The sequence below is a fragment of the Rattus norvegicus genome, chromosome 1 (assembly GCF_036323735.1).
Source record: "Rattus norvegicus strain BN/NHsdMcwi chromosome 1, GRCr8, whole genome shotgun sequence".
In the NCBI taxonomy this organism is placed as follows: Eukaryota; Metazoa; Chordata; class Mammalia; order Rodentia; family Muridae; genus Rattus; species Rattus norvegicus.
In genome coordinates this window covers 241,869,494-241,895,112 of record NC_086019.1, presented here as the reverse complement: position 1 = coordinate 241,895,112, position 25,619 = coordinate 241,869,494, and the positions used below count along the sequence as shown (strand labels likewise).

General features: G+C 38.9%; 1 protein-coding gene across 6 annotated transcripts in view; it reads right to left on the bottom strand.

Moving 5' to 3' along the window:
• Positions 1–25,619, bottom strand: part of Kif20b (kinesin family member 20B) — a 55,554-nt gene that overhangs the window by 1,339 nt on the left and 28,596 nt on the right. For 3 of the 6 annotated variants that reach the window (XM_006231284.4, XM_006231281.4, XM_006231286.2), the window contains 13 exons: positions 22,788–24,018; positions 22,168–22,306; positions 21,076–21,195; positions 19,291–19,351; positions 17,858–17,983; positions 16,368–16,495; positions 13,808–13,963; positions 9,055–9,249; positions 7,250–7,360; positions 5,343–5,540; positions 2,930–3,031; positions 2,421–2,571; positions 558–700 (listed from right to left, as the gene is read on the bottom strand). In XM_006231284.4, coding sequence (XP_006231346.1) covers positions 558–700; positions 2,421–2,571; positions 2,930–3,031; positions 5,343–5,540; positions 7,250–7,360; positions 9,055–9,249; positions 13,808–13,963; positions 16,368–16,495; positions 17,858–17,983; positions 19,291–19,351; positions 21,076–21,195; positions 22,168–22,306; positions 22,788–24,018 — 2,861 coding nt within the window. The remainder of the gene's footprint in view (positions 1–557; positions 701–2,420; positions 2,572–2,929; positions 3,032–5,342; positions 5,541–7,249; positions 7,361–9,054; positions 9,250–13,807; positions 13,964–16,367; positions 16,496–17,857; positions 17,984–19,290; positions 19,352–21,075; positions 21,196–22,167; positions 22,307–22,787; positions 24,019–25,619) is intronic. The other 3 variants (XM_006231285.4, XM_006231283.4, NM_001107609.2) reach the window with 1 other exon arrangement.

Here is a 25,619-nt window from a genome sequence, read left to right as displayed (position 1 = left end):
CTTGTAATAATGATAGCACAAGGAAGAATAGATTTTAGAAGTAAATAAATTATTAGTTGGAATATAGATGGAAATATTACTCTGGTAAAATTTCAAATGTCAGTGCATGATGCATGTTTGTGTGTGTATGTATGTATGCATACATGTTTGTATGTGTATATACTATACATTATTGTGGTATTTATATTTAAGTACTATAAGGCTAATATACCTGAGACCAAAAGTATAACACCTGTCTTAAGAGTGCTAAGGAAAAAGTTTGGGAAGATGACTCAGAGGTTAGACGCACTGGTGGCTCTTTCACAAGAGCATTCACATGGCAGCACACAAATGTCCGTGATGCCATTTTCACAAGATCCAACACACTCTTATGACTTCTACAGGCACCAGGTACGTATATGGTCTGTATATATACAGCATCCCAAACGCCCATACATATTAAAAATGATTTTTAAAAAGAAATTAAAAAATCCTAAAATTCAAATTGTTACAAATACTTTGTAATTAAAAAGAAAATGTATAGTTTTATACTGTTGAAAAATAAAATAGTAGCTTACCACTTGGCCAGATATGTTGATGGGAGATGAAATTTCATTTCTGTACAATTTCCGTTTGGCTTTTTTAGGCTGGGATACATTTTCTTTACTTACTTCTACAGTTGATAACTTTGGGGAACTCATTGTTTCAATTATCTTTTTTGCTATAAGTAAAAAAGTTTATTCTTGTGTTAATTTTCTAACTGCAAAGGTCTGAAATTCTTAATGAAAAATACATAGAAATCGAGAAGAAAATGGTGACAAGAAATGACTAGAACATTGATGAAGAAACACATCCAATACATTGTGGGGCGGGGGGTGCACAACAAAGTATCACTGAGGCTCTAGCACCTTCACTCACCGGGAGGTCTGTCCACCATGTAAATTAAGATGAGGCAGAAGAGTTTGAGTTTTAGGCTAGCCTGTGCTATACAGAAGACCTTGTCTCGAAAACTCAAACACTAAATAAACCAAATAAATGAATAAAGAAATAATATGGTAGATTTGCTTTGATACCCATATTTCAAGATGCCCATAATGACAATATAATCACCAACTCTTTACATGCATGCACACCCACTCCACACCCAATTCACAGTAGATAGAGTTTAGGAAATAGACTAAAAAGTTTTTAATTTTCTGAAGCGCTAAAGGCACTGAATCAAGAAAGTTTAGCACCCTCATTAGTTTTCACAAAGTACTTTCTGTCTTGTTTCAACTGTGGTTCCAGTCTTTCCTTCCCCATCTTCCCCACTTTTGTTCTCCAATTTATCTTATTGCTCTCACTCAGGCAATTCCACAAAACCCTGTACACACTCTCCCTACCTGGAATTTCATGTACACGTTATACTGTTCTGCAGAGGAATTTCCCTGATAAAGAGGAAACATAGCCAACCACTAGGTTTTCCAGGCAAGACAGGAAGGGGGGGGGAGTGGGAGGAGGAGGAGTGGGAGGAGGAGGAGTGGGAGGAGGAAGAGGAGGAGGAAGAGGAGGAGGAGGATAGGGGGAGAGAAGTAGGAAGGAAGTTGGAGCAAAAGTGCAGAGCCTGGAGAAACTGAAAGTAACAGCGACTTCATAGCTGAGGAAGAAAGTGGTGTAGAGCCAATGTAGGTGTGCAGTTTATAAACATACGACTGAGTTACATTCTCCTTGCTGGGGCTTATTGAGGTTGGAGATTTACTGCAAGGTTGTTCAAATATTCTATCTTCTACCATCATTAAAACTATTCCCTATAATAAATATGCACTATGCATATAAATATACATAGTACATATTTTAACAAAGACATACTATATAGCATTGTTCCTTCATGGTCTCTGTATCAGTGTCACACTTCAATAATGGACTGTGGTGTGAAATTCTAAGCCAATAAATCTTTCGGCCCCAAGCTGGTATGGTATGTATATGTATATGAATAGTTAATCTTTACATATATGGAAGATCAAAACAAAACCACTGTAAAGGTACACAATACTAACAGGCATTCCCTCCAAAAGGTGGAAGGGTACACAGCCCTACATTTCTCTACCCACATTCCATTCCCTTCCTAAAAAAGCTTTTTCAAAGTTCCCTCATCATTCTGATTGGCTTTCTCTCTCTTTCAATACTGTCTAACCATTTTATTTTACCTCTGCTATATACTATAATATATAATAAATATATTACCTCTGTTCTATCTAGATCTTAATACTTAAATGTTAGCCTCTCTAATCCAATACATAGTGAACATGGAGGAACATCTTGTTTTAATCCAGTTCTTTCCACAGTATCCAGAATAAGACAATGCCTGCCTGCTTTAAGCATTAGACTTATGTGTATGTACAACTGGACATTTGAAAGCACTCTGCATACATTAAAAATGGTCATCTAACTATTCCACCAACCTTTTGATTGAAGGATTGTTGGAGAATGTTGTAAGAAGTCTCCAAATTTCTGTAGTGTTCCCTCTTTTTTTTTAGAGGCTACATTCGCACCAACCGTAGATGCTTGGCTCCGTAAGGAGTATGTCTTCTTAGATGACGGACATAAGAAAACCTAAAAAACAAACACTCTGTCACTGATAATGAAAAGAGTTACATGGAAGCACTTATGGCCATTCTTAAAGGAATTTGGAATTAAATTCGTATATTAAGATCAAAGGTCTAAACAATGGCAGAACCAGTCTGACAGCTCGTGTGAGTGAAGGGAACACCTGAAGAAATGACTGCTAATGGGTAAATGCTAAAGTTATATCCTAGTGTAAATTACATGTGTAAAAAATTTCAACTGAGCTGTAATTGGACACTACTGTAATTAGACATAAGAAAGTTACTACTCAATATTTGACATCATAAATCTAAGCTCCTGCTTTATCATATAAACCACAGAAATGGTCACTGAAGGGAGGGCAAACCTTTTGTTCCTTTTTGAAAGAGGAATTTCTATGCTCTGAAACGGGAAACTTCACATTACTTCTGGGTGTGGAATTCTTCTTATTTTCACATTTCACCAAGTCCTACGAGTAATGAATGTAGTAAGAGTGCTGGTTACTTTAGACTCGAGAACAATGTCTGTAAGTGCTACATTACTAATTAGGATAGTTTTTCTTAAATAGGGGCAGCTACTGTTCAAAAACCAGCAGCAATGCTGGAAGATATCTGGTTGTTTTTGCTAGAGAGAAAGAACATATTACTGGCAATTAGTGGTAAAAGTCCAAAATAAAAATCACAAAGTCCTAGAAAAAAAAGAGAGACCTTTAGCTTAGAACCCTGAATTGTGCTGAGGCTGAGAAACTGTGGGTCAAAGTGTGAGCTTAGCAATGGGACTGCCTGAAGTCAACGGCAGGCACCATTGTCTTGGAACCTCCAAGAACATGTTTCTGTTTCACCTGAACTTTACATGCAGCTCTATATAATCATGTCCTATCTCCAAAAACATAACACATCTAAGATTTCTCACTGAAATCTGTCAGGATCAAAAGGAAAATAAAGGCAAAATAGGGCAATAAGATACAGGGATGGAGAGAAGGTTCATCTGAGCAATTAAGAACAATGGCTAGAACTGTTCTATAGCTCAGTGTGTTGGCACTTTAATTCCAGCATTTAGAAAGCAGAGCCAGGGGTTGGGGATTTAGCTCAGTAGGCCCTGGGTTCGGTCCCCAGCTCCGAAAAAAAGAAAAAAGAAAAGAAAGCAGAGCCAGGCAGATCTCTGTGAATTTAAGGCCAGTCTGGTCTTCTCCATAGTAAGTTCTAACAGCCCAGGCTATGTTAAGAGACCCTGTCTCAAGAAAGAAACAACAAAAATAACACTAGCTACTTTTTCAAAGGACCAAGGTTCAATTCCCCACACGCACATGATAGGAACTCCAGCTCCAGGGGACCTAACGTCCTCTCTGGCTTCCATATGGAACACAAACATATGCAGGCAAAATACCCATCCAACAAAATGAAAACAAATAGATCTTTCTTAAAAGAAAAAAAAAGAAATTTACATAGGATGAAGCATTTCAGAGGTGGGGAGTATATTAGTGAAATTAACTGTTATACTTTTAGCTGTAATCAAAATACAAGTACACATGAAGTAAGGAAAGCACAAGCAAAGAAGGAGAGGGATCTCAACCAAACAACAGAATCCAAGTTCCAAAATAGAAGGCACAAGGCCATGGGCAGACTACATGAAGGATTCAACAGTAATCATGGGAAGTGAACAAGGAAAGACACAGTCCCAAAATGGGACAGTCCCATTTGGAGTGCTCAATAAAGAGCTTCTGGGAACATTTAATGGAATAAAATGCAGGACAGTTGAACAGATTTTCACAGGGGCCCAAGAGCTGATTTTATTACAACAGTGAGGATGTAACAAAGTCAGATAAAATGTTCACATTTCAGCATAATTAAACTTGCAACATCCAGAAAATCTTTTCTGAGATACAGATGAAACATATACGGGGGAGGGGGAGGGTGTTACTGCATTTTAACTTCTTAATAGTAGAGAGAAAAGATGTACCAGTGAAACAATGGAGTATAAATGATAAAATTTAAATATTTTAATCATATTTAAAACGTGCTTGCCATTGGGGGGAAAACATTAAACTCTAAGTACTCAAGGCACTCTATGTACCACAGGAAAGCTCTCTCGCCTCAACAATGTCCACTTGGGAACGGATTGCCTGACAGGCAGCCTCAGGAGTATGACAACTACTAGTTTTGTTCTTCCACCAGCTTGAAAATATACTACTATTTAAAGAAGTAAAAGAAAATTGAGGAAAGGTTTTTTTTCCCCAGGCATGTTAAGCTTAAAACAAATAACTTTAGAAGTAAATATAATCATTTATTATATACCTCCCATAGAAAGTGAGAAAAAGAAGAATTTTTAAAAATATTAATCCACTGCTTCAGAGAACGAAGGATCATGTGACTCTCCACATTAATGGCTACGATGCAATACCACGTCCAGCAGCCCCACCACGACACTGCACCAACAAGCTGTACAAGCTTTTACCCACCACAGGAAGGTCCCTATCCTAATACCATCTGATGGAAAAGGATTCATTTTCCAAATGACCACAAAGACTTAAGATTTTTGTTAAATGACAAAATACTGATCAAGCAAGCTCATCCTTAGTCTACTTTCTGCATCAGACATTTCCCACCACAGTGGAAATGACACGCTATATACTGAAACAATAGCACCACGTGACTACTGCAGATGAAGTGTGTGAGGAGCAAGCGGATGTACACAGCTTTCTCAGGACCATGAAGCTCCGGATCTAGAGTAAGAGCAGAGCTGGGCAGCAGGTATAACTAACTACCCAGATGACCACTGACCTCCTCCACCTCGCCACTCTTCCTCTTCCGTGCCTTGGGGATCTTAATTGTGACTGGTGTGGCACAACCAGGGTGCTTCACTGCCACTTTGTTTGGCTGCAGAGGTGTAAACTGAATCTCCAGTTCAGGCTTTGGAAATCGAGTACTTTGTACATTTTCTGTTGACACTTCACAAGAGTCAAGAACTACAGATCCATCCTACGACAATATAAAAATGGGAGAAGGTGTCATTTACTTTTGTTATGTGAATCAATACATCACAAAAAATCAATTTTCTCAAATGCTATTCAAGATATGAGAAAGATAAAGAATTATACAGGACAACAGCAGGGACAGAAGACTGACATATATCTACACTCTCTGGGTTACACATGGCATATTAAAATAGGAGAAAATAGGGTCAGCGTTCCTGCCTAATACCAACAAGTAAGTTGGAAGCAACTTAAGAGACTGGCATTACTCAAATTCTTATGAACCTAAGAGAGATATAGGTAAAAGTTTACTGGACCTCACTACTAAGAGAGAAAGATCAAGGAAAAAAATTGGTATTTTAAACATGCACCCCAATTATAATAGACGTAACTCCAGAAACAAATTCTTCGTGACTTTTTCATTTGGAAGAGTCTTTCACTCTCCTTCCTTTAAGTGCTTTCTGTGGCCACTGGAGATTACAGGAGAGCATGGCTCTAAAGAGCACAATTGCAGGAGCACTCCCACGTCCACCCTGCCCCTTCTTCCCCGGCAAGCTTTCAAGGACACCTCACCCAAAGTCCTGAAATGCTTGAAACCTAAATCCAGCCACTAGCCTGTGAGCGAGTGGCTAAGGCCACAGCAGAAGGCATAGACACACACATCTTTTCAGCATCAACTATGCAAAAACAAGTCACTTGGCTTTTCAGCCTCGTTGATCAGACCAATCTCACAAAGACAGTAAAGAGACACAGAAGATAATGCCAAACTTGATTCTTCCAAAACCACAAAATAGACAATAACAGCTGGAATTCTTTTCTTTTTTTTTTTTTTTCAGAGCTGAGGACCGAACCCAGGGCCTTCCACTGAGCTAAATCCCCAATCCCAACAGCTGGAATTCTTAATAGGAAACTGGAACCAAGGGATTTTAGGGCAAAGTATATAAGTGTATAAATTTATGGGGAAAGTAATGTTCCATCATATATAATCAGCAACAGAGCAGGAGTGTAATCATGATACCATGTTCTCTAATCCAGCCCACAACATCCCAAGCGAGGGGTTCCTTCTATCCTTCTAATAGTAACACTACTCTACAAAAGGAGCTTCTCGCCAATATTCCTGATGCAAATGACAATCATGTCTCATTTATGTCTGTGTCCTTAAGTATTTTTCAAAATCCCCAATGCTGGATAAGCTCAATACATTTGTAAAATTGAAATATTTTAGATAATATAGAATATTATTTATGTATTTCATAATCCAAAGTGAGGAATTCTGCTTAAACACATAACCCTAAACCCAATGGGGTTCATTACCAGAGCTTGGTGGTAGTTATTACAACGAGTACAATTTTAAAACAAAGTATAATGAGAACAAATATTGACCTTTATTTTATCTTTCATGGAATCTATTTCTGACTATCAAGTTTATTTTTATGAACAGTTCAAGGAAGAGGAAGCAAAAGTCCAAAAGATGACCTGAGCTTCATCACTCCAGGCTACATAAAGGTGGAAAAACAATCAACTCCCAAGGTGCTCTCCGGCCTCCACATGTGCCATGTGGCATACACTCTGCCTACTCGAAAATCAGCCAAGAAGCCAAAATAAAAGTAAGTAAATAAAAGACGCGTGTAATGACATTATACTTGTAGTTATACTCGTCAATGATTTACAGCAGGTAAAGAGAGCAAAGAACCAGCTGTATTATTGAGTACCAACCTCTGCTGTATTCCTAGAAATTTCAAAACTTGTTGACTGAAGTTCAGTTTCAACTCCACCAAGATCGACTGAATCATTACATTCAGGCTTGAGATTCATGGTCTGGTTTTCCTAAAACAAGAAAGCAGTAAGAAAATCATTTTTAATCTGAAAAAAAAAAAACAGTATCATATAGAATTTTTAAAACTAAGCCATGCACAGACTGAATATTAGAAGTGCAGACTCCCATAAACCACTTTTCATTCCCTCAGCGTCCTCATCTTTAGACTCAGGAAAGGCTGGCTGGGCAACTTTCCAGCCTCTTGTCAGTCAGTCGGAGACAAAATCTGAGACAGTGAACCCACCTGCCATTTTACTTTTGTTAGAACTGTCTAGTTAAGACTCACTGTGGGCTGAGCATGGTGGTGAATTGTTGTAATCAGCATTCAGGAGGATGCACAAGAGAATCATGAGTTCGAGGTCACAGTAAGACCCTGCCTCTAAAAGCAAACAGCAAAGTACAGAATAGGACAGTGGTTCAGCAGGTAGAAGATACTGAATTTCGGGTATCACAACCTGAATTCAAACTGTGGAACCCATAATGGAAAGAAAGAACTGAGTCCTAAATGTTTTTTGAAAAACCAGAGGTGGGTTAGAAGGATAGCTTAGCAAGTGAAGACGCATGCCGCCAAGCAAGGCAAGTCAGAATGACCCTAAGTTGGATCCAGTAACCTACACAGTAGAGGACAAAACCCAATTCCCTATAATTCTGCTGACTTCCAGAAGCATTCTGCAGTCTATATGTGCACACACACATACAAAATAAATATATGTAAAAAAATCAAACTAAAGTAAGAAACCTAGATAGAGGCTGCTTAGTAAAGCAACCACAACATTATGAATAGAAAAAGAGAAAATAGTAAATCTTTTCTTACAAGCCAGTCTTCATGCCATTTTATGATAGGGCCTATTCCAAAACTACTTATGTGACTCAAAGAAACCTGACATGTTTTAACTTGGTGAACTCCAATATTCATCACAGCACAGCCACCCAAAGGGACCCATGTCGCCTTAACACTGGCCAGCAGCAGAGCTGCTACCGCGTTCATCTGGAGAGAGCAGCTCCCATGCACGGGCTTCCCTTGTAACACAACTGCAAATTACTAACTTTAAGATGCTAAGGGGACAGTGTTCCCTACTTTATTGGTTGGTTTTATTTATTTTTGCGACAATCTCATTATGCAGCCCTGCCAGGCCTGAAACTTGCTATGTAGACCAGGCTAGCCTCAAATTCAGAGATCTACTTGTGTCTCCCAAGCTTCAAATGTGCCTTGACTGTTTAAGGATGTGCTACCTGTACAAGACAAGCTCCCCACTTAGGATTTCCAACCCCGATTTAAAAAGCAGCTGCTTTGACAACTCATGATGCCTCTCCATCACTACACTTACTTTAGAAATGATTTGTGTCGTCAGAAAGTAAAACTGAGGGTGGGCTAGAATGGGTGATTGGTGGTAATGCCTTTAATCCTAGCAGAGGCGGGAACATCTACCTCTACAAGTTCCCTCACAGCTAGAGCTACCGAAGACAGATCACCTCAATTTTTAAATTAATTAAATAAATAAATAAATAAATTTAATTAAGGGTGGGCCTAATTATAATTATATAAGACTCACCAAAACTTCATGCTGAACCACCTTTCTACATTTTCAAAAAGACTAATAAACTCTAAAAATTCAAAAACCATGAAAAATATCCAAAAGGCTAAAGTGTTTGGTTCCTTTCTGATGCATATACAGCTGAGAAGCAATTTTGAGGAGGTACATACGAGTACGCGTCCACTCACTGTCCCCGTGCTCTTTGCCACGGCCTTTCTCAGTTGCTGGATCTCTTCGTCCTTATGCTTGCTGCTGGAGAGCAGAGCCTGCATCTGTGTCTCCACAGCTGTGACCAGCTGGTCCCGCTCTTCTCTCCACTTCTGAAGCTCACCAGTTTTCTCCGCCAGCTGTGCTGTCAGTGTTTCCTAGCCAACAAGCACAAAGATACTGAAGTGCAGTGACATAGGTATGAAAATGTCAAAATGGAACCCAGCACCTTGTTCCCCAACTTAAAAATCTAGCTGAAAAATTACACAAATCTTTATAATCTAAGAATGTATTAAGATTTTATTAAATATAACACATGACTAAAATATATATTATGCATTCATGTGTGAATGAAATGCTTATAAAATACAAACCATCACTTTATCTTTTAAGTATATATGCCAGGAGCAGTGGCCTACACCTTTACTCCTAACACATGGTAGTCAGAGGCAAGTCGATCTCTGGGTTCCAGGCTAGCCTAGTCTACGTGAATTCTAGGCTTGCTAATTAGTGAGAGCCTGACTCAAAATAAATACATTCTATAAATCATATTTGTCATTATACCATCTACAAAAAAATCAGTTTACTGGAAATTTTTCAATAAATAATTATATCATTTTACAATATTATTTCCAATATTTGAACCAAAAATAAAACTACAGTAAAACAAATGGCACACCTTATAGTAACTAACAATAGGAAAATGAAATAAGGAACTGAAGAGACAGCTCAGCAGTTACGCACACTGGCTGCTTTTCTAGGCCCGGGTTCGATCCCCAGCACCCACAGCAGCTCGGGACCTGTTACTGTAGTTCCAGGGGGTCCGACACCCTCTGGCCTCTGAAGGCACCGCACACACTACACAGTCGCATGTGTAGAACACCCATATCCATAAAAGAAAAGTAACAAAACAGGTAATTCAAAGAAAAATGAACATTAAAACAATTCATCTGTACCAGGCTCAAACAAATGTGAAATATTGTGTCAGAGTAAAGGAAGCATATAGAAAATCTGTGTGGAAACTGCCAGTATCTCCTGGGAAGGACCTGGAAAGAGTTGGTGCAGCTATCATTACGAGGTGAGTTAACACTCAAGAGTTTTTAGTTTCAATCACAGAGTAAAGTAGGCATCTCTACAGACAGAAAGACAAAGTCCAGAGCCCAGTACAAGGTCTTTCCTTCCAGTGAGAGGAAAGGTAGGCAAAGGGTCAGAGCCACAGCTTAAAATAGCCTCAGAAAACCTTGCACTGTACTTTCTGTAAGCGGCACTTTAAAGAAGAGAAAAGGGAGTCAAAAGTCCTGTCAAGTGCACTGACAGCCATCAGCAGAGGAAGGAAGCAGTAGTCTCCCTTTTCCTCTTGACACACCACCAGAACAGTAACAAACAAAACAGTTCTAAAAGCCCTGTGTAGTCCACAGCTTGGCCATTCTAGGCCCCCTATGAACCACACTGTGGGACACCAGAGCAAGTGTTACAAGCTACTACTGAAACAGGGCCTACAGGACATCATTAGCCAGAGGGAAGGAACTGAATCAGAAACACAAGATTCAACAAGGCAGAAATGTAGTCTGAGCCATCATCTGCAGTGAATACAGATGGGGTCAGGGACTTCATCGGTCAGGGAATGCCTAAGGGTGGGACCACTATCAACCCAAGCTACCAGAGAAGGACTTATCCAGAGGTGTGAGGAGATTAGGAACTTGGCCAGTGTTAAATCATTAGGAGGCCAACAAAAGAACACCTAAAGGCATGAACAGATCTACCACACAGCTTGGGAAAGGCAGCTCAGCAATAAAGCTGTCATCTCCAAGCTGGGGAAGGAAAACACCTAGAGTTCAGACTAAAATCTGTATCAGGCACGATCATGGCACTTGAGGAAATACAAACTAAAACTACTTTGAGATTTCATATTACCCTAGGTCAGAATGGCATGTGTAAGGCCCAGCACAGAAATGAATGAATGAATGAATGAATGAATGAATGAACGAACGAATGAATGAGAGAAATCTCAAAACTCAATGACACCCCTTGAGGCCTTAGAAAAACTAAGGCTCAGAGGGTCTGGCAAGCCTGCAGCCTGAGTTCAAACCCCAGTATCCACACACTGGAGGTAGAGAGCTGATGCCCTCAAGATGTCCTCTGACCTCCAGCATGAGCTGCAGCACGTGCTCACGCGCATGTATACACACATATGCAAGCGCACATAGACACTAAATAGAATGTAATTAAAAAATAGGTCATTTGCTAGTTGGAAAAAGAGGTAGAGGCAGGGAGGAAGGGAAAGGAGAGGTGAAGAAGGGAGAAAGGGAGAAGGGGTGCCAAATGCAACCTGAGTAGATAACACAAACAAGATTTGACAAACCCTTAGCTAACTAAAAAAAGTAGAGGGGAAAAACATAAATTTAAGAGAAATTTTTAAAATAAAAAGGTAGATAATACAACAAACATCAATGAAATAGGATTATTAAGACATACCTCAAAAAACTATATTCTAAATTAGAAAATACATAAGCAGAGACAATTCTAGGCATACAGGAAGAGATATACACAATTTAAATAAAATAAACGTAAGAAATATATAGTAAGTAATTAAAGTTAGGCAATAATAAAATGTTTCCCAACTAAAAATTCCTGAGCCCAGATAAATTCAAACTTGAATTCCACCAGGTCTTTAAATTAGAACTTGCACTAGGGGGCTGTGCTGCGGTTAAGATACTCACTGATCTTACTGAGGCCCCAGATTCCAATTCCCAGACTGACAGTGGCTCACTACTGTCTCTAAGTGTAGTTACAGGGGATCTGATGCCCTCTTCTGACTTCACAGCCACCTGACACAAATGGTACACATACAGACACACAAACAATATACATACACATAAAACAAAAACATATATACCGTTTGCTATATTTATGTATGTGTTCATGAGCACAAGTACCTGCGGTGCCCTGTCTCTAAGTCAGAGCATCGGATTCCCCTGGACTAGAGTGAGAGAGAGGGAAGAAGCTCTGAGATGCCATGAGGATGCTGGGACTTGACTCACATCCTCTGCAAGAACAGTGTGTGCTCTAAACACTAAGCCATCTCTCCAACCCTCATAAATCTAGAAAAAAGCCAGAGCGAGCGAGCGAGCGAGCGAGCGAGCGAGAGAGAGAGAGAGAGACAAGCAGACAGAAAGGCAGGCAGAACGCATGTGTATACCAATGTTCATTAAATTATCATTAAACCAGAAAGAGGAAAAATGCTGTCAAATTCATTTTACAAAGCCAGTATTACACTTATACCAAAGCCAAACAAGAACATGAAAAAGTATATTATGCAATCTCATAGTGAATATAGATACAGAATTTCTAAGTAAAATATTTATAAAAACAATGGCGCCCGTTTTCTCCACTCTTATTCTGTAAGACTAGAGGTCTTGGTTCAATAATCCTAGAGAATTAAGATATGAAGCAGAAAAGAAATAAGTCAAACTATTCCTACAAGCAAACGGTATGATTCTGTACAAAAGACTATACAGAAAAGTCATAGAACTGATCAACATCTTGAACAAAGTAAAAGCAGCACACCAGTGAGCAAAACCCAGTAGCTTTTGCTCATATCAATGATAAACACAGTGAAAAGGGAAACTGGAAAAACAATCCTATTTGAATGGCTTTAAAGAAAAATAAAAACTAAAAATAAACCTAGCCAAGGAAGTGAAAGCCCTCTTCAATGAAAATGTTCAAACACAAAGAAAGAAACGAAGACACTAGAACACAGAAAGACCCCCATATTCAAGTATCAGCAGAATTAATATTGTAAGATACCATGTCATCAAACATACTCTACAGTTTTAATCCAAAAATTCCAATGACACTCTTTACAAATGGAAAAAAAGAAAAAAAAAATCAATCCTAAAATTCACATAGAACTACAAAAGGCGGCAGAAAACCAAAGCAATCCTGAGACAAAGGAACAACACTGGAAACATCACACAAAGCCGTGACTAAAACAGCACCATCCTTGCACAGCAACACACGGACATGGGTTCCACAGGGAATAGAAAAGCAGGTGCAGACTTAAACTCACATAGCTATAAACACCTATGGAGATACTCGGCCACTTTAGCACTAGGAAATGTGGACAACCAAGTGCAGAATAAAAATGATTAAGACTATTTCTCTCATCCTGCACAAAATTAATTCAAAGTGAATCAAAAGGCCTGAAGCTCTGAAACACTATAAAATATAACCATAGACAAAGTCTTTCTCCATTAGCACATGAAATAACCTCAAGAGCTGACACACAATGTTACAAAAAAAAGTAAAAAAGCCTCTGTATAGTAAAGCAAAAAATCAAGTAGAGAGAAAGCATACAGAATCTTAGCCTGCTACTCGTCCCACAAAATCATTACTATCTAGACATAAAGAACTGAAAATGTTAAAGACATTTGCAAAAAAATTAAAAAATCAAACAAACCCCATTTGGGCTCATGAGAAAGAAGAGTTTCCCAATGATGAAGGACAGCCAGCCAGTAAACATAGAGACAGCAAGCATCCTAACAGTCAGAGGAATACAGTCAGGCATTTTCCAAGCAGCTAAATGAAGTGAAAAAGGTAGGAAAGTACAAGAACAAAGGTCAGATCAAATCGGGGAGAGGGTATCTCACAAAAATAGAGTAATTTTAGCAAACCAAGGGGAAAAGATGAACTACACCCATGAGTCATTGTACCAACCACTTCATTCTGCAGCTTCAGACAACGCTCCCTGTCCTCAGCATATTTTTTCATCTCCCTGTTTCGTAGAGTCTCTGCTTCTTTTGCTTGAGTTGTAAGAACCGCTTTTTCTTCTAACCACTTCTTTCTATCAGCTTTATGTTTCTCTTCAGATTCCTAGGTAAAGATAATAAAAGCTATTTTCACATGGCAAAGGAGTAGAGTTTTAATAATACCTGCACGTAACCCATCCAGTTCACCTTTTTAAAAACCATCAAGCAAGTGGATTTTTTGTTAATGACAATGTGACAATGACAATATGAATTTACTTCAGATTTTTAAAAAGAAACATTAACTGACTTGCTTTCACTTATAAACAGTATTTTCCTATGTAGTCCCTTCACCAAAGAGCTTAAGACAAACTTGAACAATTGACATTTCTGTAATAGTTTAGTGACTCAAATATTCCTAAGCCCCCCTCCCCCGCCCCCTGTGGGTTTTGGTCTGTGATGGTCACTTCCATCGCATAGCTCCAAAAAGAAAACATGAAATGACCTATAACTTGTATAATTTTTTAAAGGAACATTCAGAACAGATGCTCAGAGATTTTCAAACTGAATTCAATAGATCTAAGAATGTTCTCATGTCACTCTAATTTCAGCCAATGAAAACCCAAAGAAAACTCTAAAAGCATAGGAGATTACATTATCTCAGGAAGATGCAAATACAGCAATGCATGACAACCTTAATATGGCTGATGTACTCCTCCTTGTCACAGTAAATGGGTAATTTGTTCCAGTTGCTTTTGGATTTTCACAATGGGAAGGATTATATACTCTAAAGTATATAATTAATCATTACAAAGAAAAGGTAATTTTTCCTGTTATGTTTAGTAACTCAGGGCATACTCCTTTAATTACAGCACTTGGGAGGCAGAAGCAGAGGCAGAGGCAGGTGGATCTCTGTGAGTTCCAAGAATGCCAGAGCTCCACAGAGAGACCCTATTTCAAAAGGAAAAAAAAGAAAAGAAAAAGCAAAAAAAAAAAAAAAAAAAAAAAACAAAAAAAACTCAGATGCAGAACTAAGCATGAGGCCACACTCTCATAATCCCAGCATTTTGGGGGCAAAGACAGGAGGATCAAAGTCTAAGGTCATCTGTCAGGAGCCATAATTGGGACAAGTTAGTAACTAGCGGGTGATCTTCCTAATATGGCCTGCTTCAGATTATTATATAATCTAAGACAGATTCGCTCTTATTAGGCAAGGCCTTAGGAGAATTCATTTTAGGGAAGATTTCTGCTATTAAAATGCGTTTCCTGTTATCATTAAACATATATAACAATCATTAAGTAATAGCACACCATTGTGAGCAGATCTCTGCAGATTTATGTCTTGCAGTGATGTTATATAGATAAATAGATGACTTAAGTTTTAATGATGATCCTATAAAAATTCCTAAATTATATCAGTGATTATTAAGCTCTTTTATAGTGGGACTACTATTAGGTCCCTTTCTGATAGTCAAAACTATTTGAGAACTCTGCCAGTTTCCCAAGTGTCACCAGCTAATTGCTCTTAGATAGTAACTAGCCTTTCTCTTACTCGGCGCACATTCCAAGAGGTTGTAAAACAATTAACCAAAGGTCATAAAAGGAAGCTAACGATTTATTACAGGTGCTAGGACAGAGGATAAAATATTGGCTGGGTTTATCTATACAAAGCTTCACTAATAACTTAGCTATGGTTTTAAACCTGTGAACCTGTGGAGCTGAGACAGGTGATGGATGTTTATCCAGATTATTACTCCTAGTGGATAAGCATATAAACAAAAGTTCATCACAAGTTCACACACACACACACACACAAAAAAATCAAATCATAAATTGAAATAGAAGTTTACAACAGAGTAAGTTTACATACATATCCATTAGGAGTAATTATCTGGCTATCTTCTCCAGAGCTATATTGCCTAAGTAAAAAATGGAGTAGAAATATATTCAAAGATAGGAAAAGCAGTAACTTAAACATTATACATAGAGTCAGGGAGTGAGCTTAGCAGGTAACAATGCTAGCTGCAAAAGCCTTTTAACTCAAAGATGACCCCAGCACACATGCTTTAAAATATATATGGTGGCGTACATCTGCAATCCCAGCACTCCTACGACAAAACAGGAGGCAGAGATGGAATTACCCTAAACTTATGAAGCAGCTGGCCTGCAAGGGGCTGCTTAGCGGCATAAGCCAGATTCTGTCTAACAACTGCAAACTGCCTTCTGATCTCTACATGCTGTGGCATGTAAGCATACACACACACATACACACACACACACACACACACACACACACACACACACACACACACACGCACACCAAGTCAATTACACTTGATAACGTAACTTTCCTCAGGATATTTTTCAAAGTCCACTGGAAGTTTTTTCTCTATATTACTAATCCCAATTATTATTTTACCCACAAAACTAGTTATAAAATACGAAATGCTGAATTCTCTTACCAGAAATACAATGGACCAAAAGATACAGGAAGCTGCTAGGAGGGGGAGGGGAGGGGAGGGGGATGATACCTGCAGCTCGTCCTGAAGCTTCCTGAACTTCTCACTAAGCACGTCGCTGTCCTCCATGGCCTCTGTAGTTACCTTTTGATTACTTCTAGTCTCCAGATCTTTGAATTTGTCTTTCCATGTATCCAATTCTGATGTAAAGTACAGACAAATGTTATGATATGTAATATCATAACCAAAATGAAAGAAAAATCACAAGAGCCCAAATACAGACCAGGATGGGACTAAAATTATTCCAACAGCTGAACTTTAAGCAGTCTTACAAAATTCTTTACAAAATCTTGTTTGTATGTGTGTATGTGCATCAAATGTATGTGTACCACATGTATAAATCATGTATGTATATCACACACGTACGTACATATCTATCTGTCTGTCTATCTATCTATTTATCTATCTATTTATCTATCTATCATGAGCCTGGTATACAGGGAAATCAGAAGGAGATATCAGATCCCTGGACCTGGAGTTACTATGGCTGTAAGCTACAATGTGAGTGCTGGGAACCAAACCCCGGTCCTCTTTAAAGGCAAAAATGCTCTTAATCTCTGAACTGTTACTCTCTAGCTGCTGTTACCAAATCCCCATTGAACAGAAGCTACAGGGACTTCTTATGCACTCAAAGGTTATTTTTCCAAGTACAGAGTATAATTTATTTCAATGTGAAACTAAGTATAACAATTCTTGTGGTTCTCAAAAAAATAAAAATAAAAAATATTTAAAGCATGAAAATGGCTAAGAAAGTGTGAAAACTTCATGCACCAGCACAGTTCAAAGGCTTACAGAGTACTCTCATGCTGACAGAGCACGAATGTGCAATCATAAACATGCCAGTCACCATCAGCCATGCTTCCCAGACATAGATAATGAGGCTAACTCAGCAAATGTACACAATTATATGTAAAAAGTGTCATGAATTAAGTATATACATTCCTTCCCTTTAGTACCAGACTATAACCAACTTAGTTATTGGTGTTACAATTTTCTAAACAATAGAAAAATGGATGATGTTGATAGAAATGAATCAGTATGTACTCAGATAAACACATTAATGTTAAAAGAACAAAAACCAATCAAAGCTTGCTTTTTCTTTACAGATTTTTTTTTTTTTAATTTTCTGTGGATGAGTGTCTTGTCTGCATGTATGTATGTGTTCCATGTACAGGCCTGGGGTCCACTAAGATCAAGAGGTACTGATCTCTGGAAGTGACGCTACAGAAAGTTGGTTGAAAGCCACCATGCAGGTATTGGGCCGTGGACAGAGATCCCCTGACAGAGAGCTACACAGGCTTTTAATCACTAAGTCTTCTTTTCAGCTCATCATACAGCGTTCTTATTTCTTCATGATATACAATTTCACTCAGAAAAAAAATAATTTTCATCTCGGTGAGAAAGTGTGAAAGCACTCGAAACTTATAAATTATTATAAACTACATTACTTTAGAGAAAGCAGAAATTGGGAAAATGAAGTTTTGAGACGTAGTTGCTCTGACCTCCGGCTAGCCAGTCAGCTTCCTGTGACTTAGCCTCAAGCATCCTGTCCTGCTCTGCCTGAGTTTGCTCCTGCTCCACTAGTGTCAGTCGCATAGCTTCAATCAGCTTCTCCTTAACGCTGAGATCTAAAGGTTTGAAAAAACATCACAACATCACAAACAACTCAAAATAGTTTTAAAAATTCTGAAAATGTGTTCACTAAGAATAAAAGAAATAACCACTGAAACTCAAGACTTAAACGCAAAGCTATATCCACCATCAATGAAAGATTTCGTTAAATAGCAATCTTCCCAATTAAAACAACAGATTTAACACAATCACGACTAAAATTACATATGTTTTTATGCAGTAGTGGGCAGGTTAATCCTAAAATCCATGTGGCAATGCCCAGCACCCAACAGCGCCAAAACAACTGCAGATGAGACGCATAAGCGGGAGGACTCGTATCTCAATCTCAAATGCATCCCATCGCTTCTGTGATAGTGAGACGATACCATGTGGACAAGTACAACAAAAATCAGAAACTGAAGGCCAGAAAATAAATTTATCACATTCTAGTTTATATTTTCCAGCAGGGCTGGAGAGATGGCTCAGCCGTTAAAGGCTAGGCTCACAACCAAATATATTTTCCAGCAAAAGTGCAAAGATAATGAGGTAAGGGGAAAAAACTGGAAAGCAACCACTCTGCCTCCCCCCTCCCCCACCGCCAGCCCCTGGGATAAGTGTAGAAGGGACAAGAAGGTCTTTCATAGGACACTATGCTTAAGACCTCTGTAAAACCAAAGCAAACCGAATTCCAGCACTGGGCATAAAGTGCACTCCTAGTTGAGAAGCTATTGGCAACCATTGCCTGCTGGGAATAACAAGGAACGGACAGGTCAGTTTTCTCTGAGAGGATAGCACCTGCTAAGTCAGCCCTGCTCCAGTGTAAGCCCACACATCCGAACATAAAAAGGTAGCAAAAACTGGCCTTGGAGAGAGAGAGAGAGAGAGAGAGAGAGAGAGACAGAGAGAGAGAGAGACAGAGAGAGAGAGAGACAGAGAGAGAGAGAGACAGAGACAGAGACAGAGAGAGAGAGAAACTAAGAGAAAAAAGGGGGAGGGGGAGGGGAAAAGGGAGAGGGACAGAGAGCAGGGGGAGAGGAGACAGAAAGTTGGGAGGGACAGGAAAGGCAGGGTGAATATGATCAAAACACATTGCATGAGATTCTCAAAGAACTAATAAAAATGTTTTTAAAAAGTACTGAACCTTACCAAGGAGTCAATTATTATACTGAATGAGTACTACTTAATGTTTGTCTAATAATCATAATTTTAGGTTTATAAGTTATTCAGGAGAATTAATCATTTCAGCATTTTCAAAGAAAAATGTTAACTGTTACTGTAACTATTAACAGTCAATTTAATTCTAGAACAAGAACTTGGTTCTGACCTTTGCACACTTTCTCATACTGTTGTACAACTTCTTCCATTTTCTGATTACTTAACTGCTCCTAAAAAATTAAGGAATACAATTAAAGGCACATATAAATCAACACTTACCTACTGCTGATAGTGTGTGTTGGAACATGGTCCAGGATGGAGTTGCATTAAGAATTCTGAGTGCTTGTAAGAACACTCAAAAATGAATGAATGAATGAATGAATGAATGAATGAGACAAGAATCTTGAGACTCCAGTCCTTCAAACCACAGAACTGTTTCTACACTATGTTGCTTTTGTGCTCCCCTAAGGTGTAGTGAATAGGAGTGACTTTACTTCAGATTATTCATTATTACTCCCTGTTATTATTCAACGAAATATTTAAACTATACTTTATATACCTCTTTTGCCATGTGTGGCTTGTCCTTGTACACGACTTGTAATTGCATATAGCTTGACCTCATGACAACTTTACCTATGCAACCTTTCTTAACCCTGAGAATATAAACTGTCTGAGGCTCTGAGTAAAGGAGGCTGTTGCATGAGACTTTAGTCTCATTCACTGGGGCCATTCTCCCAGATTCCACAGCCTTTAGAATAGTGAATAAGTAGGTCTTAATACGTCCTACGTGTGGTGGCACACACATTTCATCTTCCTGAGCTCAAGGACAGCCAGCGAAGGCTATAGAGACACAGTGAGAACTTGTCTGCATTGGAAAAAAAAAAAAAATCAGAAAACAGGGCGAGCAAGATGGAAGCCTGACAAACCGAAGTTCTGTTCCTGGAACACAGAATGGAGAAGAAAACTCTCACAGGTTGTTGGTCCTCTGACCTCCACACATGAAGTGGGGCATACATGTGCCGTGGCATGTGCAGACACACCTTTACTCAAATAAACACATGCAGACACAAATAAACACAAAAGGTTTTGACTAAAATACAGACAACAATCAAAATACTTACACCTTTAATATCAGTTCTGCATTACACCTATTCATAAACGTGTTCTCACATATCATAAAATGTAAAATCAAGGAAAATGGAAATATTATATTCAGAGCTTTTTTAAAATCCCCATTATGAAATAAAAAATATAGAAAACATCAGAGCCCTCTATCAAAAAACCTGCCATAAAGTTTGAGAGAAGAATCAGGAGTCTCAAGGGGAGGTTAAGCAGGGACAGCGAGGCCTGCAACTGTAGTCATAACAGTCAGGTCACCAGGACTGCACACTCATTCCTGTCTCATCACCAGATGTAGAGCAATGGGTCTCAACCTTCCTAATGCTGGACCCCTTTAATACAGCCCACCTGTTATGGTGACCCCCACCATGAAGTCATCTCTGTTGCTATTTCACAACTGTAATTTTGCTACTGTTGTAAATCACAATGTAAGTATCTGCTTTCCGATGGTGTTGGGGGACCCCTATAAATCAGTCATTGAACCCTAAGGGGTTGTGCCCCACAGGTCTCTGAAAACTCATGCTCTCCAATCTGTTTTAGGATGGATTGTTACAAACCAATCTGGACTACAGAGCACTCTATCTGGATTTAACAAACAAATGATCGATCTTGTGGTAGTGGGTCTGGTGGCTTGTGCCTACAATCCTCACACCTGAGACATGACAGAAGATTTGCCATGAGGTCAACTCCAGACCAGACTACAAGGTAACACCGTAGCTATCACAAAGCAACAAAACAACATTTAATACAGAAAATAAGTAATAATGTACTTTATCGGGTAACAGAATATTGCAGCAGAACGGAATACAAGTGTCATTAACAACATAACCACTACCTTAAGTTGCTGAATGGTTCGTTGTTTCATATCTATTTCCTGAGAATATTGGTTTTTCTTTTTCTCCAGTTCATTAATTTTAGTCCTCAACGACTTCTCTTCATCACGCATTACAGATACCTACAAAAGCATAATTTATAGCTCAAACTGAACATCTTCAGCATTTTTACTGTCGTTTATAGTATGTGGCCATGTTTTCAGGAAACATTCCCTTTAATATGACCAGAAAAGAATGAGTACTACTAAGTCTCAGTTTAGCTTTCTTTCTCTTTCTGGTCTAAACACACTTGCTTTCCCTAACTCATTGGTCCTCCTTTCTCCATCTTTACAGCCCCGTGGTCAGCAAGTGGCTTGCTGTATCACATGACCAGTCATACCGCCTTGTTCATTAACTCAAGCACCATTACTCCGATGGCCCCCCTGTCCTCTACACGGTAGCTGCCAAGATATACAGGGGTAGGGTAGAGGTGGGGAGGATACTGAGCATAGGAAAACTAGAGGACAAGAAAATAATTGGTCATGTGTACCATTACCTCCAAGGAAAATGACTTGAAGAAATGGAATGGATTCTTTTCCTTCCCTAAAGATTTCTTTGTATGTTTGACACTTTAGAATTGTGTAATTTCCTTTTTTGAAATTATGTTAGTATATAACTATACCACCCCAAAGGTGGCAAACATCTAAATTAAATTACAATAAATATCTTATAAGTCACTCTGCCTATCCTAAATATTAACTTCAAATAAAACTACTTTTGTCTTTTACAGAAACATGAATTTTATACTTTTAAAAGAAAGGCTCTAGTACTATATGTAAAGCATGCAATATGAATTTTATTATTTTTTCTAACTCTAGTCCTATAAGCACACACACCTTTGGCCAGCAGGGGTCATTTCCGAAGCTATTACAGTCAACCTGTTTTGCTTCATGCTCTCTTCATTTTATTTAAGTTAGTTTTCTTTGGTAAAATATTAGCACTCATCATTTTAGAGTCAAGTTCACAGATGTCCTGTTTAATCCTACAGTCTATCCCTAAACCTAAAGAACACCTGTAGCACAGCAAATGGCCACACAGCTTTTCACACAGCTTACCTCCCTCTGTACCTGCTCGATCTGCTTTTTGGCATCAGTGAACTTCTCCTTTAGCTCAGCACAATCTTCCTCCTTCCGCTGAAGGTCTGCTTGGAGATTCTGGGTAAGAACAGAGTTTGCAGCAAGCTCCTCTTTCAACCTAAAACGAACAGAATCCCAAACTACTTATCTATGGTGAGGTGCCATTGGCTGCCTAGGATCACTGTGTGACAGGGCAACATGTGTCCCAACATAAAACATAAAACATAAAACATGTGAACTGGCAGTGAGCGCTTCAGGGGCTATCACAGGGAGTCAGAGGACTAAAATGTTTATACAATTGTTGTTTCTAAATTTTCTAAAGATTTATATGAAGAAAGTTCAAGTGTTTCTCTCATTATATACACTATATTCTACCAAATTAATTGATGTCCATATAATTGTACAAAAGTTATGTAGAAAAATGAAAGCTTACTTGGTGAACAGAGGAGTTTGCCACCAAACCTCATAACCTGAGTCCAATTCCTGGGGCCCACATGTTACAGGAAATGGAGTCTCCCACAGGTTGTTCTTTAACCCACACACACATGCGGGTCTGCACAAACACACAACATAAAATGGTTAAATAAGACTTAGCTCACTTTTCTGTCTCTTGTCTGCTAATTTCATTTTCTTCTTCCTTTGACTGAAGTAACTGTTTTGTATCATGCAAATTATTCGCCAACTGTGTAATTTCTTCTCTGAACTTGACTTCCTCTGCATTTAAATGTGTGGTACTTCTGATGTGATCCTGGTGCTTTGCTTCCAATTCCTTTAGACTCGCTTCCAGCTTTAGGATGGCAGATTCCTTCTCTAAAATGCTCTGCTCTAACTCAGCTAAGCGCTTACATTCCTCTTTCTGGGTCTCTACCATCACTTCAAGGTCCTTTACTTTTGCCTTATAGCAGGTAACATCCCGGGAAAGCTCTGAAAGAGCTTGCTCTCTTTCCGCTACTAGCTGTACTTGGACACGGAGACTGACAGTGGTTTCCTGAAGTTCTTCTCTAAGCTGCTGGATTAGACTTTCTTTCTCCTTCAGCTGCTGGTCTCGATTCTTATCCTCACTCTCCTTTGCTCGAAGCTCACTGTTCTCATCCCTGCAGTTTTTTACTTCCACCTGTAATTTTTCAATTAGTTCTTCTAGTCCCTGAATCTGATGAGACTTTTTGGAGGAAGCCTTCACAATCTCTTTACATTCTTCCCAGATGGCTTCAATGCTAGAGTGGAAGGAACTTTCCCTGCTGAGCTCCTGAGTATGAAACTCTTTAACCCATGTGCTCGGTAGGTCACTACCTGGAAGCTGTTGTGATGTGTTCAGCAAATTAGCACCACTTGATAGATCCTGGAGATTGAGTAAATCTATTTTTGAAATATGAGAAGGTGAATCAAGAGATCGCAGTTCATCTATTTTTGTTTGCATTTGCTTTATCTGTGAAACATTGCTTTCAATACGTCTTGCCGCAGTTTCCATCTTCCCTGACAATTGCAGGATCCTGTCCTTCTGCTCCTGGTTCACAGCTCTCTGAGTATGCAGCTCAGCAGCTGCAAGGTCATAACTGGCCTGGATTTGCTCTACCTCTGCCCTCAGGGATGAGTTCTTTTCTTCAAAGAAACAAAGTTGCTGCTGCAAACTCACAACCTGTTTATTTAATTCTGCCTTTTCCTCCTTTGCATTTCTGAGTTCATTCTCACCAATAGTTAAAAGTCTTTTTAGCTCTTCATTCTTTTCCTGCAAAACTCTACTGTCTTCTTCTGCACCTTCTGAAACAGACTGTTGCATTTCTTCCCTTTTGTCTTGGTCTTCAGTGATGGGTGGACTAATAAGTATAAGCCCTTTAAGAGAACATTGGTACTACTGTTATTACAAAGTAAAACTTGTATATAACCAACATTCACACACCAGAAGCATGACACTGCTGATGAAAAACTGAAATGAACTTTAATAAGAAAAAGAATCCAGAACTTTTATATAAAGAGTATAGTTCTGGATCAGAGTTGACAAAAAGGTCTAACAAAGTGATGGTTGCTACTTTTGATATGATCAATTCCAATATTTATTATTTAACTTTAATTCCAACCTTTATCAAACAATATAAGAAAGGGAATCACAACAGTGAAATTCTAGCAACCAACTACATCCTGAAGAACAGTTTCAAAGTAAAGTTACTGTTAGTGATTTACAGACTGAAATCTTATTTTTTCATAGATAAATATAAAGAAGGGATTGAAATTCTCAGAAGTTATACGGTATCAAAGGTAGGACATGCAGTCCCAGCTTTCATTAATCTGGTAAATTCTAATTGTTTCCTCAGATGGAGAAAGGAACCAGTGCTAGTGGTTCCTGTGTTATACGTATAAAGATGAAGCGAGGCTTGCTTTAGAGACAAGACAGCTATCAGAATCTGGAAAAATGCAGGGCTCAACTAACCAAACATGAATGCAAGGCATGTTTGTAGGCTTACTGTCTACGCTTCCAGGATAAAGATTGCTCTGCTGGCCCTTATTCAAAGACTCGTGCTAACAGGGTCAAATGAGAGACTCCATTGGTGAAGTGCTTGCCATGTAAGCAGGAAGGCCCAAGATTGGTCCCAAGAACCCACAGGAAAAAAGCTGGGTGTAAAGGAACACTTCTGAAATCCCAGAACTGGGAACACTTTGAAAAGTGGATGTCTGGGGCTTGCTGACTCATGAGTCTAGCCTAATCAATGAGCCCCAGGTCTCAGTGAGAGATTCTGTATCAAGGCTAGAAAGGTAACTCCGACTGTAAAGTGTATGTCAGGCAAGCATGAGGACCTGAGTTTGATCCATAGCACTCACATAAAGACAGGCCTGGCAGCGTGTGCTTATAATCTGGCCAATGGAACAGCAAAGGCAAGACATGCATTTCAGGTGTGATGATAAGATTTCTGTGCAAGGAGGAGCGATAAGGATTTGCCCTCAATCTTCTACAAGAATACAGCCAATTTTCCAAACACCATTTATTAAATAGGCTGTTTGTCCTCCATTGGATATTATCATTTTGTCAAAACTCTAGTGGCTGTGAGGGGAGATTCTAGAGAAAGATCCCTGAGATGGAAATACACCTACATGTGGGTAACCACTCTATGGAGATGGAGACAAAGCAGGCTGAACAGTAATATTCATCTCTGCTTGCTGATGGCAGGTGCAGTGTAACCGGCTGACTCAGGCCTTCTTCCTCATGATGAACTAGACCTTCCAACTGTGAACCAAAATAAACCCATCTTTTCTTAACTCGCTCTGTTCAGAATTTGTCAGAGCAGTAAGACAGACCAGGATTACCTATTTCATTTACTATGGGATAACGTAAAAGCTCACTAGATAAGTTTTAATTACTTATATAACTTTAAATTTGGAATATCTTGGGCTGGGTAGATGGCTCAGCGATAAGAGTACTTCTTCAAGAAGTTCCATTT